At 49.1% G+C, this 17,793-nt stretch overlaps 1 protein-coding gene across 3 annotated transcripts in view; it reads left to right on the top strand.

Moving 5' to 3' along the window:
- Positions 1-17,793, top strand: part of COL22A1 (collagen type XXII alpha 1 chain) — a 292,948-nt gene that overhangs the window by 50,521 nt on the left and 224,634 nt on the right. For all 3 annotated transcript variants that reach the window (XM_070481652.1, XM_070481651.1, XM_070481653.1), the window contains 2 exons: positions 3,716-3,790; positions 13,398-13,509. In XM_070481652.1, the coding sequence (XP_070337753.1) occupies positions 3,716-3,790; positions 13,398-13,509 (187 nt within the window). The remainder of the gene's footprint in view (positions 1-3,715; positions 3,791-13,397; positions 13,510-17,793) is intronic.

The raw sequence follows: 17,793 nt of genomic DNA, 5'->3' as shown, positions 1-17,793 counted from the left end.
CTTTTGCTGTTTCATAAACTGGGGACAAGCTGAAGTGTTTTTCCAGAGAAGCTGTAGTGAATTCCTGCTGTTTCCCCTTGGAGCTGCCATTCTGGTCAACAATACCTGGCCTCTGTGGAAGGCTAGAGGAGAAACAGAACCCCCACTGTGGGAAGAGAGATCTTCCTCTCCAGAAGTCTCGGATGTTCTGCTCACCTAAAGACTGAGGGAAAATGAATATCACTGGGTGTCAATAAATGAACTCCAAAGGAGCAGGGTCTTTGTAACCAGTCATGTCCTTTTTTGTGTTCTCATGCTTCTGAGAGGAAAATTGACCAATTAATGAAGAACTAATTATGTAAATACACATTTGGCTCCTAAGAAGTTACCCCTGTCCTTAATTGCAGAACTACTTCTTATGTTGATCCTGAATGATTACCTGATAAATCCATATTTATTGGGCTAGCGAAGGTAACCCAGTCTGTCAGTAGTTCCTTTACCAGGAAAATAATGTACCAATTCTTACCACCCTCATTATTGTCCTCAGGCATCTGGAAAGAGAAGCCGGCCTTCAAATCCTTTAGCCTGGCTTATCAATGCTGCTCGCAGGAAGGGAATACATGCAAGTTTGGAATACACTCAACTACAAATAAAGAAAACCCAGTGACAGTGGCTTAAACAATATAGGTTTCCTTTTCTTATGCTTTTCACCCAGGCTTGGGGTGGCTGGGGTTGGGGTCCCTTTCTCCTCAATTCTCCTAGACAGTCCTGCAGACATTATGTCCCTCATTTGAAGGAGAAAGAAGGGAGAGTACACTTGCCAACCCATCTACCTATCTATCCCCTTATGTCAGGAGAAGCAGAAGCTTTTTAAGAAACCACCCCTCCCCAACCACAGCACAATTCTGCTATTTGTTTCCTTGGCCAGAACTGGGTTCCATGTTTGTCCCTAGCTGCAAGGGAGGTTGGAAAGGTGAGGAACAGAATAACCATAATTGGTTTAGACCAACCAGCCAGAGATGTTCTCCTTGGGCTGAAAACTCTGCCATTCTGAACAAGAGTGGCTTTCTTTTAGCAAGAAAGAAGGCAGCAATGGATATTAGCCTGACATCTAATGATGTCTGCCACACCTCCATGGCAGGAGCCCAAGAGTCTGTGAAATATTCTTACTTGGTCATCAACATCATGATGAAGCCCATGCCTGTAAGCCTGTCCAGTCCACCCATTCAACATTTTGGGTGTCCACTCAGTTTGGGTGTCCCTGGTCATTTCTGTTCAGTGTGAACTCAAGGCCTGCTCTGTGCCTGAAGCTGTGGAGACATTGGAGGTACACAGTTGGACTGAGATCCAGCCAGGTCTACAGACTCCCCCTTACCGGGCATGCCAATCGATGCCTTCCACATGGTACCATCAGCTCTAGGACATAGGGCCCTGATGAGGGGTCCCTTACCCAGGCTAGAGTGGATGAGAGCAAGGCCCTGGGAGGGGGTACTGAGCAGAGTCTCAAAGGTTGAGGAGGAGGAGTCTGTGAAGCAAGAGACACAATGATGTCATGGCAGCTCTGACACCTTCGTGAATTTACATGCCCCCAGTCCATTGCCACAGGCAGCCCATAAGTGCCCTGAAGACAGAGATAGTGATTTAGCTATTATCTCATTTATGTGTTCCTAGAACCAGCCCAGAGCCTGGAACATATCTGGAGCTCTATAAATAATAAATATTTTAGTTCGAATAAATGACTTAATGCGGAAATAAATAGATCATTATCCAAGATGTGGAAATATCTTGGCCAAAGGGATGTGGTCATAGGCTGAGAGGGACTTTAGATGCTAATCCTACCTCCTTGCCCAGCAGGTGAACTCTGGGGGCCTCAAGGTCGCTGGGAGCCTGGCTGGAGGGGTATTTTGGGAGCCATTTGTCCTCACTGACTAAGCCAGCCATAAATTGCTCCTTGAAGCTTTTGAATGTTTGAGGCTTAATGACGGCCCCAAAGGGAGGTGGGCGAGCAGTTGGGGGGATGATTCCTTACAGCGGTTTGGGCAAGTTCGAATGTCTTTGAAGAATCTCCATCTTTTCTGTGTTCAGGTCTTTGGACTGTCCTCGCCTGTCCAGGTTTGGGAATAAGGTCATCCCCTCGGGATATTTGCAGAGACAAGGCTCAGTGCCTCTGCCTGCCCTGAGCCCCAGTCATCAGCCTCTAGAGCTTTGCTCATGATCAAGGATAGAACCTTCTGAGTCAACTCATTTTAAATGACGCACGATCCCAGCCAGTCTCTCTGGCGGCCTGCCAGAGTCAAAGTAATTGATGGTCACCCCCAGCTGCCACTGGCCTGGGTGGAGCTGTCTAAATATTGTGTGGTGCCTGCATCCTCTCTTGTATTTGCTTCTAGACAGACATCTCAGTGCTGTTTCCAAAATAACCCCTTTCTTGGGACTTGTCAGACCCTATGGTGCCTTTTAGGATAAACATTAAACATACCTCCTCCCAAATTGGGACAGATCTCATTCTTTCCCCTCGCTGCTGATTGGTAAAGGGGCCTCAAGTTAGTCCCACAATGAAACATTTATGACCCCAAATATGCAAAGAGGTTATTGTCCATGGAACCGATAGGATGGCAGAACTGCCTAATAATGTGCTATTGTAGTAATAACGTCCATGACCAAATTACTTCATGGGCAGGGTGGGGTCTACGCTAAGTTGCTTCTGGTGCTATATTTCAGAGAGGGCCTCCTTTCCTTGACCCAGTCCCATGATGGGCTTGGTCTTGCCCCATCTTTGAATCAGCCCTGCCACAAGTGTGCGCTTTGTAAGGTCGCCCGTGTCACAGATGCTCACATGGAGACATAGAGACCAGAGACTTGCAGTGGCGCCAATGCTGGAGCCCAGAACTTTAAAATTCACAGTTGGCACTTTTTCTGGTATTTTTAGGGCAACTGGAAGAGTCCCTTTTCCTTTCAACTTCTTTTTTAGGTGACGGATCACGAAGACGTTTAGAAAAGACATTTATGTAATATCCTGTAACGAGGTATTTTTTACTGCACGACTTACTCATTGCCTTTGTCTAACTGAGCAGTTTCACTTCTTACGCAATTTGCATTCTTCGGGATTGTACCTGATGCCGCCTAGGGTGGCATAAGAGACACCTTTATGGTGGGCCCCCAGCACACATTACCAGTTTCGTTAACACCCTGCTGACTTGGACTTTTCACATATATGTTCATGTCTTTATAAATGAGGTTCCTTCAAAAAGGCCTGTATTACCTTTTGTCCTTTTGTCTGTCTTGCTAAGTCTTGCTTTCAGAGTAACCTCAAGCATCGCCTCTCAAGGAAATCTTCCCTGGCCGCCCCAAGCTAGGCTGGGCGTTGGATCTGTGTCCCAAGTCCCTCAGCAGCCATACCCCTTTCTGTTGCTCCTTACATCTGATGTGGATCATGTGGATTTTGGCATCTGGCTCCCTCTAATGGACGAGACTGTGAGCTCCTTGTGGGCAGGGACATGCCTCGTTCACACTTCACCCCAAGTACAGAGCATAGAATTTGCAGTCGATGCTTAACTCGTCCATTAGGGAGTAAATGAGACTATCAGTAAGTGTTGCACTGCCTCCGCCTCTGCTCCCTGCACTGGACATCCTACAGCTGTGAGACAGGGCTGGGTGAGTGCAATGTCACGTTCCACGGAGTGACTGTGGACCACATTTGCTCATTGACCTCTCTGCTTCCTCTTGCCTTTCTCAGATGTGCTCTGCCCCAGCGTCCGTGTGGAGGGAGATCGCTTCAAGCACATTAATGGCGGAACCAAGGAGATCACAGGTAAGAGAGACACGGCGCCCCCTTGCTGGCTGGCTGTGCGGCATTGTTTGCTGGCCCTGAGCGCAATCTCCTTGATTTGGGGGCAGCCTCGCTGAGGCTGCTCTCATTGCCGTCTTCTACCAATGTCTTGATAGAGGCCTGTGAACTGTGCAGGTAGCAACTCCCATCAACAAACCGCCCAACTGTGAAGAGCATTCACACTTTCCATTTGGGAGTTGGTGGGGATCCTATAGGAGTCACTAAATCATGCGTTAGAATGAATGAGTTGTGAGGGAGCTGGTGAATGAGTAAGCCAATGATTGGCAGAACAAGCGAAGAGTGAATAAATAAATGCATTTGGGAGTGAAGGAAAGAGTGAATCAGAGTTATAAACATATGAGTCAATCGATGGGAGAGGGAAGAGAGAGACACATGACTGCAGACCCAACAGCAGAAATAAACCCCGCAGAGTCTGCTCAGGGGCTGTCTCCTTGCAGGACAGGGTGTGCGGGGTGCGTGGCGTGGCTGAGCTGCTTCCCCATCTTCCTGATAACAGTGAGCATCAGTTCGCTTCTCCCTATGGCCAGGCATCCCACTCAGCACTTTAAATGCATGCTTTCAGGGAGGTTTTCTTCCCCTCTCCAGGACACTAGCCCCGCTCTCCTCACCAGTGCCCCTGCTCTCCATCCCACGGCATTTGGGCCCAACGCTAACTCATGTGTAGTGCTGAAGAGTCCGTCTCCCATGGTAGATGGCGAGCCATGGGAGATCAGGATCAGGGGTTTTGCAGGCAATGCCAGTGCCCTGCCCCTCTCCCGGGGACCCTGCCATGTCAGGGTGCCCTGCCCACACGATGATGCAAGCATCTGCATCTTTGTGTCTGAGGGATGTTTCTAGAATGGTTGAAAGCTGAGCTGCCTGTGCACACAGTAGGTGAGATATCCCAGGGAATTAGCACTCCTTGGGAGTGACTCAGCCCTCGACCAGTGACGATCGGTGCAGAAACTAGCTCCGCTGCCCCTCGGCAGGGGACGGGCTCTTCTGAGGTCCACGTTTGACCCATTTCCCAGAGTTTCCCAGTGGGATCCAGCTACAGACACCACCAGGGCAGTGGGCCCAGTGCCATGCTCTTCATCGCTGCTCTCCTTCCCTGCCTCCCATCCCCACTCCTCTATCAAGTGCCTCCCAGATCAACTACTGGCACTTCTGATGGGACCCAAACCAAGATGGCGTCAGTTGTCTCTTTTCTCCTGGAAGAGCACGGGTGTGTGGTTGGTGCTCAGTGAGGCACTGCCTCTATCAGGGTTTCTTTGTCCAACTAGTGAGAGAAAGAAGACTTTCATCCTCTTCACTTCCTTAAGTCAATCACCTGGAAGTGAGTGTTTCCATAGCTGAGTCCCTCTGCCCAGTGGGTGGGCAGTTAGACATCGATGTTCCCACTTACTGCCTTGGGAATCCCCCGTCACACTCGGGCTCTAGATAATTATTCTCATCCCTGGAGGGTGCAGGTGCCTGCCCAACTCTGCCCCGGATGGCTTCCATTGACGTCACTCTGCAAAGCAAATTCTTACCTTGCTGCTTTCTCCCGTTTTGGCTTTGTGAGCAATGAATCCTTCATAACAGTGTCTCCCCTAAATAATGCATTATCCAGCACCCTGAATGTCCAGAGAAGGGACAGTTATGACAGTAATGACATTAATAACAGCAGTAGTAATAATCAATGCTTACTGAGCTCTTACTGTGTGCCAAGGGGTCTGCACACATTTTCTCATTTAACCCTTACAACGTATGAGAGAGGCACTATGATACGTGTTATAGTTGGAGAAACTGAGGTGCAGACAAATGAAGTCGCTTGTCCGAGTTTGTGGCAGAGTCATCCAGGCCATCGGAAGGAAGGAGAGAAGAGAGGAAGGAAGGGTACGTAAATGAGCAAATGATGCTGCCTGTGTCCTCTGTCAATCTGAATGAGCTTTCCTGTCAGTCTATGGACTGAAGGGCCCCAAATATTGTTTCCACTTAAGAATAACTGATTTTGCTGGGAAGATTCAAAACGTGCATTTGTGTGTGTGTGTGTGGGGGGCAGATGTGCATGCGTGCGCATGCATGTGTGCACGTGTGCGCAGAGCTGTGAACAGATTCTTCAGTCTCTGGCATATGAGGAGGATCTACTGAAGAGTCTGTTTGGTGATTAGACAGGAATGGGACCCTCTGTTCAGAATCTGCCGTGTCGATCTGCAGCCCGTGGAGCCCTGAGACCTCCTCCACCCCCGCAGGCTCTGAGGTTCCCAGGAAATAAATCACAATGCCGTGCCAGGTGGGCTTCCATTACACGCAGTGCAGATGCCCTGTTTGTGCAGCTTGAAATGCACAGAGAGCCTGCTGGATCTATCATCTCCTCTCCTTATAACCAGCCCAAAAAAAGGCTCCAGCCCTATTGAGGCTGAAATGGGAGTTACGGAGAGGTGGAGCCTCCGAATTGCCAATTTAAACGCAATTGGGTAACCCGAGCGGCTTTTGTACTTTGGAAAAAAACACCGTTCCTAAAAGGCTCACCTCCGGGGGGTTTCCCTAAATGACTCGGGTTATGTTTAGGGCTTATCTGGGCTGGAGTGAGGATGGAGAAAAGAACAGACAGGGCAGCTCGGAGGCACAGTGGCCTTGGGTCAGTCTCATGACATCTCTGAGGCCGTTTCCCTGCCTATGAAACAGTGCAGCCCACAGAACGTCTCCGAGGGTCCCTCTAGGCTCTCGTAACTGAATGTTCTGTAAATTCTAGTGACTAAAGGTGTTAAATGACTTTTCTTGGAGCTTAGCTATTTAGTGCTGACAGAAAGTGCTTGGCGCGGTACAACATACAGACTCTTGTCCTCACTGCTCTCCTGACTCCGCCACCCCCCACCCCTGCCAGGATGACCTTTGAAAATAGAAACCGGATGGTGTTTCCCCCTTGCTTTAAAGTCCTTCCATGGCTCCCAGTTGCCTGCAGAAACTCAGACTCTCCCACGTGGCCAACAGAACCCAGCCCGATCTACCCCTGCCTACCTCATCCCCAGCCAGTGTCCCACCGGCCATGGTTCCCGACATCCCAAAATAGGCACGATTCTCAGAAGGAACCTGGCTTCCTTGAGTCCAGTGACCTTGGCACATCCAGCTCCCTCAGACACCCTTTCCTTCTTCTCTGTTTGCCCAGCTTTTATTTGTTCATCAAATTTAGGCCGGGCCTCCTCTTGGAAGCCCTCCCTGATTGCTCCTCAGCTGGGCAAGGAAAATATTCCTCATTTTGCTATACAAGCCCGGCCATTGCAACTCCTTGTCATTTACCCACAATACTAACACTGTTCAATCCCCTATCGGTTTCCCTCTAAACACTAAACCTCTGAGGGGGTGGATTTTGTCTTGTCCATTCATGGAATCTGAGCAGCCAAAGGGGCAGCTAGTACATAGGAGGCCCTTAATGGTTGGGCGAATTTCTTCCTTCCCTCCTTCCCTCTGTCCACAAATGGTGCTGCGAACAAGAACAACCAAAACTCCTGACTATTTCAGGGATGGAAGTATGACTCAGATCTGGTTCCTTCACTCAAATTGCTCACCATCTAGTGAGGAAGCAGTCCCACCGACAAGCTGTGTGCACCTGGGCGAGACCCCCTAAAGACCCAGGAGTAACTGGCAAGCCTGGGGGAGTCCAGCAAAGCTTCGTCCATTGTAGACCTTTGAAGGACGAGCAGAGAGGGCACAGTAGGCACTGGCATGAAGCAGGTGCGGCCAGTGGACTCTGGGCAGTCACGAGCCGTCTCCCAGAGGCCACCCGGTCCAGCTGACTCCGTGACTCCAGGGAGGTGCACCCTAGCAATTTCTGCCATTAACAATTGCTTCTTGATCTCGCGGCACCTTGCATCAGAGTCCATTTACCTCGGGAACATTTTTCATTTTCCTTCCCGGCCCTTATTTATTGGAGGCAATTCATCTTTTCTCTCGGTGCCCTTTGCTGCCACCTAGTTAATAGCTTGTTGCTCAAAAGTTTTGTCATGTTTAAGTCTTTGTTTTTATTCATGGAAACCAATAAAAGTGGAACCAGAAAGTAGAGCATATGTTTGCTTTTTTAAAACTTTTTTTTTTTTAAGTCTTCCTCTTATAACTGCTAAAGGGAAACCGAGCTTCAGGTGGCAATTTCTAGCGACAGATGACGAAGCTGTGAAGCCGAGGACAGGCCACTCTGCCGTTCTTGCCCCTGACTTCTGGAAGGGCAGGCATTGGGCACGTGCCCACCTGATTCTGAACAGGCTTTCTGAGTAAGGACCACTACTTACTGGGAGCCTCCAGGGGCTGGACATCCAGGCGAGGCCTCGGGCAGCCCTGTGAAGTGGCTGCTGCTTCCCGCTCTGTACAGATGAGACGTGGAGATCTCAGGCTCTGAGTAATGCACCAAAGTCATCCTGCTGTGGAGTCTAAGAGCAGGGGCGGGGGTGCCTGTGTCTGACTGAGACACACACGTTCCCTCCCGAAATTAAACAGGCAGCAACAGCCTGCTCCACCTCCACCCCCACCTCCCAAGAGAAGCTACTCTGGGAGTTTTGCCCCCAGGGAGGTGGGAGCATCAGAGAGTTTAACAAATGGGAGAGCCCACAGGGACCCACCTGCGCCAGGCTGGTGTGGCCTGCGGGAGCTCGCTGAATCCTCAGGGTGGCAGGCCTGCGCGTCATCCCTTATCCCTGCATCATTTATGAGGGAGCCCCGAGGATGCTGGCAGTACCTCTGGCCAGGGCTGGGCCAGCTTGCAAACCCAGGACAGCCCGGCTCCAAAACCTGCTCCCACCTGTTCCGCCTTCCTCCGGGACAGAATCTGAGCCCTAAACAAGCCCTCTACCACTTGGTGTCCATTCCATGGAACCCTAGACCTGTAGGGTCCTCTAGGGCCTTCTCCTTTGGTCACCCCATTCCCAGGCACCAGCCTGTCCCACTGCCAGGTGACATTTCCAGGCACAGGGCCCCAGCGCAGTTGGTAGCCTTTGGATCTTCGGAAGGTCCCTCCTTGCATGGGGCTCAGTCAGTTGCACCAGCTGCTCCTGGCTGGGCCCCTGGGCTGTGGAACCTAGAGCTGCAGGGGTGCCTTCCGCCTTCTGCCCCAGGCAGTGCTTAACTGGTGGTGTTCAGTCTCCATGCAAAGCACTTTGTGGCTGTGCCAACAGAAGTGCAGAGGGGGCCAGGAGGGAGGGAGAGCTGCTCTCCTTCATTCAGTGGGCATTTCTCAACACCTTTTGCCCCTGACCTGCCCACAGCTCCAGGATCCCTGGGTGGGGGGGGTCTCCCAAGGACACCTCCCTGCAGGGGAGGGGCGTGCTCCTTGGCTCACATTTGGCAGCCTGGTCCTGCATAACTGGGGTGATCGTGGTGGGGCTCTAGGGGAAGTGGCAGAAATATTGCCTGGGTACGAGGCTCCCTGTGACAGGGGATTTCATGGAGGACGGGGGTCACAAGGTCCCCACTGTGGTCCCCAGCAAGGGCTCCTGATGTTGACTAATCAACCACCAGGTGCTGGCTTCCTCGCAGGCACCTTCTTAGGCCATCTTGCTGGAATCTCACGACGGCCCTGCGAGGAATTCTTCTCTCCATTTCTCTGGTTAAGGAAACGGGCTCAAAAAAATCCGATAATTTCCTCAAAGTCACTCAGTGTCTTAGTCCCTTTGGGCTGCTATAGCTAAAATACCATGGACTGAGTGGCTTATAAACAACAGAAATTTCTTTCTTGCGATTCTGGGAGCTGGGGAGTCAAGATCAAGACACCTGCAGACTTGGTGTCCGTGCTGTGAGAGCCTGCTCTCTGGTCCATAGATGGTCATCTTCTCACCGTGCCCTTGGGTGGGCGAAGGGGCACCTGAGCTCTTGGGGCCTTTTATATACGGCACTAATACCATCCATGGGGGCTCCACTCTCAAGACCTGACCACCTCCCAAAGCTCCCACCTCCTAAAACGGTCACACCGTGGGTCGTTTTCAACATATGAATTTGATGGGGACACATTCAGTCCACAGCGGTGAGCTGGAAGTCTGGGTGGGGGTGCGGTGTGCCTTGGGCTGCGTTTGACATCACAAATGCCCAATGCACGTTGTGTGTTTGCCTGGGATTCACCCCCTTGCTGTGAGCTGGAGCTCTGCCCTAGCTGCAGCCTTCTGCTGGCTGAACCCAGGGGTTCTTTACTGCATAAAAGTCGGACGTTTAAATTCACTGTTCTGCAGGAAATGCTGTTTGACTGGAAGATGTGGCTTTTTCCAGCCGTGGGGGAACTATGGTAAATGGTTATTGGTGATAGAAGCATAAAGATGGATCAGATTCCACCTGCCCTCCCATTTTACAGCTGAGGGAACTGATTCGGGTTGTTGGGAAAGTGACTTAGCCCAGGTCACCCTGGGTCAGTGCGAGGGAAACCCACCCAACTCTCCATCTCCGAATGTTTGTTAAGAGCTTCTTATGGGGTAGAGGAGTGGTCAAGTTCTCGTTTAGGGTGAAGGGTCTGTTCAGAGCACCTGCATTTAGTGAGCACCTGCTGTGTGCCAGGCATGTTCTGACATATCGCCTCATTTAAAACTCACCATGATCTTCTAAGATACCAAGGCATACTATTAGTCAGAAAGTGTTGTCCACGGCCCTCTGCCAGACAGGCAGGCGCTCTGCGGGGCCATTTCACCTGCCCACGCCCACTTGTCAGCACATTCCTTGTCCCCATTTGGTGCATGAAAAAATGAGGCCCAGAGAAGTTGAATAATGTGCCCGAGGCTGAGCAGGTAGGAAAAGTGTAGGGGCAGCGATTTGAACCCTGCCAGAGCCCTCAGTCTTTTACTGCCCCACACTATTGTTTCCTGATTTTATAGAAATGCAGAAGAAACAAGCTCAGAGAGGTTAAGATGCATGCTCAAGATCACACAGCTTTAAGTGGGACTTAACCCAGCTGTATCTGGCCTGCTGGGTGCTGGGTGCTTGCTCCTCTGCACAGTCTGCCCGGGGGTTGAGGCACGTTATAGCTTAGAGTTTGGTCGTAAGTCTAGTTTCACAAATTTGTGCTGTGGGCCAGGCCCATGGTTCTGGGGACAGAGAAGGGCAATGTGCTCAGCACACCAGGCCCTGTCCTCAAGCAGCTGTCAGCCCAGGGAAGCGGGCCTCGCTCAGCCTGTGCCCAGCTGCCCCTACAAGGTGGTGGATGTCAGGTGGCGAAGTGGGGGTCCCTGCCCATTGGGGGAACTGACCATCTCTGGAGAGGCTGGATCATTCGCCTCAGCGTGCATTAAAAAGCATGGTTTGAAGGTGTGCTTTTTTCATCCATGACGAAGCTTCTGGATACATATTATCTTAAGGATCAAGTATCATTTAACACTATATCATGAATTCCGTTAATTAGCCAATGTGTGAAATGCTATTTAGAAATGACATAGTGGCAACTTTTAGTCATTTCCTGAGAACTAGGCAGCCTCAGAAAGGCGAGGGGCAGAGAAGGGCCGGTCCAACAAGTCACCCAGGGCCTCAACCCAGCACAGCCTTGCTCTGTAGCGGACCCCTTCCCAGACCATTGCAGGCCCTGCTTCCAGGCCTGGCGAAGCCCCTGCTTGGGTGGCCTGGCGCCGCAGGCCTGCCCTTCCGTCCCACTAACCTCCTGTCAATACCAGGCCTGCTTAGTTATCCCCACTGCCTGAAACTATCCTTTGTATTCGTAATGTACATTTACTGATTTGAGGACTCCCACAAGGGTACCAGTTCCCCAAGAGTCAGGACTCCATCTCTCTCTGCTGCATCTCCAGGGCTCACACATTCTTGGCACAGAGAAGGCTCTCAAAAAATACATGTGAGTGAATAAATCACATCTCTGGACAAGATCTAATGGTAGAAGGGGCTGTAACCATTATAATGGAAAATAATTACTATAAAAACTCTTTTGTGGGTCTTTTACCGTATGTCAGGCACTGTATGAAGAGCTTATATCATATCATTCAAGCTTCACTACAATCCTGTGAGGTACATACTCACACAATGCCCTTTCTACAGATGAAGAAATTGATGCCCAGAGATGTCAGGCAATCTACCTAAGGTCACACAGCTAGGACCTGGCAGTCAGGAACACAGCCCAGACCTGTCTGAGTCTACAACTCAACTGTCCATGAATGCTAAACCCTTTCTGCCCTGCTGTTTCTTACATGGCACTTATAACAGAGAGGTTCTCAACAATATGTGTTGAATGAATAAATGATCTCTTAGGACAGAATTTAGTGGTAGAAGTCGCTTTGATGATCATAATGTGAGCCCTACAAGTCCATTTCCCGTTAGTCACGGCAGCCCTTTAGGATGTGGGAGACAGCAAGAATCTTCTAAAGTTGCAAGAGTTAGGTGCTGCCAACCCTGAGAGTTGTGTTAGCAGTGGGGATGCAGAAACGAGGGAGGCCTGGTGCCTGCCCTCAGTCGGCCTCTCTCCCACCTGCCGTGAGATTTCCCATCCTCTGAGGGACGCAGTGTGCCAGCCTCCGGGTCGGCAGTGTAGTTGGACTCCTCTGAGAATGTGCTCTGCTGGACTCAAGCCAGCCCTCCAGCCTGGCCTGGCCAATTGTGGGGGAATGTGGATAAGGACGGGCGGTGGTGGTGGTGAATCTTGAGTCATGACGGCCTGCCGTAACAATTTCCTGCCATGTGCTGAGTGATGTGTATTCCAGACTTCTACGTAACTTGCCCAGTCTCACATTTATATGTGACTGAGCTGGGTTACCCCCTCACCCTGCCCACTCACCTGAGCCCAAAGGTCCTAACTTTTCCGTTACTTTGCATCACCAGTGCACATGAGGTCCCTCTTAGTGTCAAAACAAACCAAATAAAAAACACCTTTCAATTAATGCAGTATCAGAAAGATGGTTTTCTTTCTCTGACATTTCACTCCTTAAAATCATGAAATTTAAAAGCTGCCAGAGGCCGGCCCGGTGGCGTAGTGGTTTAGTTTGCACGCTCTACTTCAGCGGCCCAGGGTTCAGATCCTGGGAGCAGACCTGTGCACCACTCATCAAGCCATGCTGTGGTGGCATCCCATATACAAAACAGAGGAAGATGGGCACAGATGTTAGCTCAGCGACAATCTTCCTCAAGCAAAATGAGGAAGATAGGCCATGGATGTTAGCTCAGGGTGAAACTACAATCCAAGCAAAATCCAAACAGACTGCAAAACCATGGCTGCAGGAAGGAGAGCCCTGAATCTCGGCTTTGCCTGCAGAGCCAGCCTGTGAGCACAGTGCCTGTTGTGGGCTTCTTGAACTCCCAGGAGGCTGCCTGCAACCACCACACAGACATCTTCCATTCTTCTTATGCTTGACTAGGAGCCAGGACTTTCCCAACACTTACATTTCACTGGAAAACCCAGCGTCTGCATTTCTCCTGCCCCCTTTTCCCTGGAATTGGAAATGGAAAGGGAAGCTGTACATCTCCTCACTCTCTTATTTAGGTTTTCTCCCTTAATATGTATCTGAACAGTTCCCTCTGCTTAAATCCCACATCCAACCCCTGGGCCGGGTGGGCAGGCTTCCTGTGCAGAGAGCGGACGCTCTTTTTCCTTTGCCTCCTGTCCTCCTGGCTGAACTCACTCCCAGCTCTTCTCTTTGGACAGGTTTTGACCTGATGGACTTGTTCAGTGTGAAGGAGATCCTGGGCAAGAGAGAGAATGGAGCGCAGAGTTCCTATGTCCGGATGGGAGCCTTCCCCGTGGTGCAGAGGACCGAGTGAGTGGTTACGTCTCCTTCCAGCCCTACCCTGGACACCTCAGAGAGGGCAGAAAGGAGGCCAGTCAGCCATGGTTGCACACTGAGCAAGAGCAGGGCTTTAGCCTACTTGGTGTCTTGTAAGGTCGCCCTGAGATGAAGCAGCCCAGCCACTGACCTAGGGATTCAAGCTGTCTGTTAGTCGCTCTGTTACCAATCACTGTATTGGTTCCCTGGTCATTCAGCTCTCCATACAAATTTGGTGTTGATCACTCATTCATGCATGCATTTTTCTATTAGTTCATTAAATAGCGAACATTTATGGTTATAGGTACATGATGCCTACTCGGGACCAGCCACTGCATTACGTGACAGGCATCGCACCACCAAGAATCACATAGTCATTTTGGCCAACGGAGACCCAGTTTCAATATTTACTGGGTGCCTTCCTCATGCAAATTATTGGATGCCCTTGTGCCTCAATTATGTCATGTTTTCCCCCTGAGAGGAATGTTCCTGTCTTGCCACGTTGTTGAGAGGATTATGATGTAAAGATTTGTCCAGGGTCTCCAGTCAAGGGCTAATAATGATTCTAGATTAGATGTTTCATTCTTCTCATCTCAGGCAGGCAGATCTTTTGAAAAGAAAAATCATATTTCGTCACCCCACCCCTCCTCCATCTTAAAACCCTTTCAGGACTTCCAAGTGTTCTTAGGGTAAAGGGCTGGAAGACCTGTGTGTGACTGGCCCCGTCCTGCCTTCTTGGCGTCCAGCTTGTCCCCCAGCCCTCCTTTATCTAGCTTGTTTCTGTCCTGGTTGCTGACCAGACATCTGCCTCCCATCACAGGGCCTTTGTTCATGCTCTTCCCTCTACCTGGGACACCTGCTCGTCCTCCAAAGTACAGCTCAACCATTATGCTTTCAAGGATGCCTTCCCTGAACTCCGAGACTAAGTCAGCCCTCCCTTATCTTCTCTCCTCACAATCTATATTCCTGCATAAAACATGGCAAATTTGAAGCTAACTACTCAATAGGGCAATTAGTCATTTATAGACTGTCTGCACTTCTCAGTGAGAAGTTCTAGGACCCAGCTGAGTCTGGTCTCTACAGCAGTTCCAGCATCAAACTGAGCCCCGCCCAGCGGAGGGGACTAGTCAGTATCTGTTGAATGGACGAATGAATGAATGAATGAATGAATCCATATGAGTGAAACTACTCAGTTAGATACTAGCCCAGAAAAGGTGGGCTTGGAACATCAGGCCACAGAGCTTGGGCTTTTGCCTGGGTGCAGTCATTTTTCTAATTCAGTGCGCATCCTCTGAGTGCCAGCCATGCAGCAGGCATTGTGTTAGACTCTAACGCCACCATGGCTCTTAGCACCTAGATCCCATGAGAGTGATTGTATGGAGAAGGAAAGCAACAAGTCACCTACTGTCTCTGAGTCTCCTTTTCTCATGTGCAACAGAGACCTAATCTCTGTCAGCGACTCCTATGGGAGGCCTGTCTTTCTGGACAGTGAGCGTTGCTGCTGTCTCTATACAGATGCCGACACACAGATGCTGGGTGATGCTGTTCTTTGATTTTTAATTATTTTATTGAAGTCATATTGGCTTATAACATTCTGTAAGTATCAGTTGTACGTTATTATATGTCAGTTTCTGTATAGACTGCATCTTCTTCATCATCAATAGTCTAGTTCCCATCCATCACCATATATATGTGCCCCTTTACCCCTTTTGCCCTCCCCTCACTCCCATTCCTTCTGGTAGCCACTCTTCTGTTCTCCTTATCTATGTATGTATTTGTTTGTCTTCCACATATGAGTGAAATCACATAGTATTTGTCTTTCTCTGTCTGACTTATTTTGCTTAACATAATTTCCTCCATTTCCATCCATGTTGTCACAAATGGCATGATTTTGTCTTTTTTTATGGCTGAGGAGTATTCCATTGTATATATATACCACATCTTTATCCATTCATCCATTGATGAGCACTTGGGTTGCTTCCACATCTTGGCTGTTGTGAATAATGCTGTGGTGAACATAGAGGTGCATATATCTTTTTGAATTATTGATTTCATGTTCTTTGGATAAATACCCAGTAGTAGAATAGCTGGATCGTATGGTAGTTCTATTTTAGTTTTTTGAGGAATCTCCATACTGTTTTCCATAGTGGCTGTACCAGTTTACATTCCCACCAGCAGTGTACGAGGGTTCCCTTTTCCCCACATCCTCTCCAACAATTGTTGTTTTTTGTTTTGTTAATTATAGCCATTCTGACGGGTGTAAGGTGACATCTCTTGTAGTTTTGATTTGTATTTCCCTAATAATTAGTTATGTTGAATCTTTTTTCCTGTGCCTGTTGCCCATCTGTATATCTTCTTTGGAAAAATGTCTGTTCGTATCCTCTGCCCATTTTTTGATTGAGTTGTTCATTTTTTTGTTGTTGAGTTGTACAAGTTCTTTCTTTATTTTGGAAACTAACTCCAGCAGTGGGTGATGCTATTCTTAATCGTCTGCTCCCATGCTCGTTTGGGGGTACAAAGGATGAACAGAGTCTGGGCTCCACTTCCCACTTCACTCTCCTTACTTCTTTGGCCTAATGCATCCAGTTCACCATCCATACCACTTAGAAACATGAAAAATCACACGCAACTTCACTTTAAAGGAAAAATGCAATATAGAGAGAACAAAACAAGGGAAGAAGCACACATGACACGAGTGAGGTGGGAAGGCCTGCTAGAGGCCTCCATGTGCTGATGACGCCATCTTTCCAATGCGTCTGGAGTGAACAGCAGAAAGGCTGTGGGGCTGCTCCGTGGAAGCGGGATTGGGGTGCTCCTGGGCAGTGGGTTTGGGCTCGTGCTATGCTGAGTCATTCTGAGAAGGAATTTCTACATGGCTTCAAGTTTGTTTTAAGGGCAAAACACCAGAAACAAAATCAAACCAACAAACCTCTGACATTTCGGGAAAGAATAGTGTCCCTTTAATTTCTAATGCTTTGAAATGTATGCACTGATCCACACACATACATGTGTGTACACACACACACACACGTGGAATTTTAATTTAGAGGTTAATTTTGTTTGTAATGGAAAGGGATGTCAATTTCGATATTTATATTTTTCTCACTCGTTTAACATTTAAAGGGCATTTGACACCCCTTATCTGGTTTATCTCTCACTACAATAAAATGAGGTGAGCAAGGTGGGTGTTAGTCTTCTCATTTGTCTGGTGTGACATTTGAGACTCGAAATGGAACAGTAACATGATCAAGATCTCACAGTTCGTAGGAAGCAGAGGTTGGCCTCAAGCTCAGGTCCTCCAACCCTGAACACTTTACCCTTTTCATTGTCATCTGCTACATTATTTGTGGAAATAATCTGGCCATTTTGTTTCCTTTGGATAGTCTCTGTTAAGGACCTTCCCCCAACTCTTGATTATAGTAACTTTTTTTAGGCTTTCTATGCATATATATATATATGCTTATATATACAGCCTAAGAAAAAGTCTTAATCTCTGTCTATCTCTCTATATATACTTATAGATATAGATAGATAGATATAGCATATATAGATATATAGCATATATCCATATCTATATGTGTCTGTCTATATGCTGTGCACACATATACATGTGTGTTATTTCAAAGGTATAAGAAGCAAGTGTGTTTAGAAAAACTCTGTAGCATAGTTGGACTCATTAATGAAATAAGAAGAAAAAGAGAGTGGAGTGAAATCTCTTTGTGGCAGCAAAGCCTGTGTCTGTGCAGGCAGGTGGGGAAGCCCTCTCTCCCTCCTTTGTGGGCAATGACCTAAGACATTCCTGAATCCTGAGGAGCTCCCAGACCTATGAGTGATGGGTGCTGCTCCTTGTGCCCGGATGTGGTCCTGGGCGAAATCCCAGCTCAGAGAATGCCTTTGAACAACTGGGCCAACTCCCAGCTTGGATCTGTGAACCGAGAATCAGAAAGGGAGGACCGATCTTTGCTCCCAGGTTCTACCACCAAATGAAGGGTCCCTGAGGGTCTGCAAGTCTGAGAACCAGGAACCCAGACACCTCCTCATTTCCCTTCCTGGCTCTCTGGCCAAACAGCTTCCACCCTTTCCAAAGGAGAAGTCGATGGCGCATGCATTCCCCAAGCAGCTCCCTGGCCCCAGGGCAGGGTTTGGCCCCACCCATGGCCAGGTTCTGCAGGGTGAAGGTGCAGCCAGCTGATGGGCAAGAGAAGAGCTCAGGAGACCAGGCCCTGTCTCTCAGCGTGAGCCTCTGCCCTGCCACTTACCAGCCAGATTTCCTCGAGT

This window comes from Equus asinus, chromosome 12 (genome assembly GCF_041296235.1).
Source record: "Equus asinus isolate D_3611 breed Donkey chromosome 12, EquAss-T2T_v2, whole genome shotgun sequence".
Lineage (NCBI taxonomy): Eukaryota > Metazoa > Chordata > Mammalia > Perissodactyla > Equidae > Equus > Equus asinus.
The sequence above is the reverse complement of the archived record's forward strand: the minus strand, read 5'-3'. Positions and strand labels throughout refer to the sequence as shown.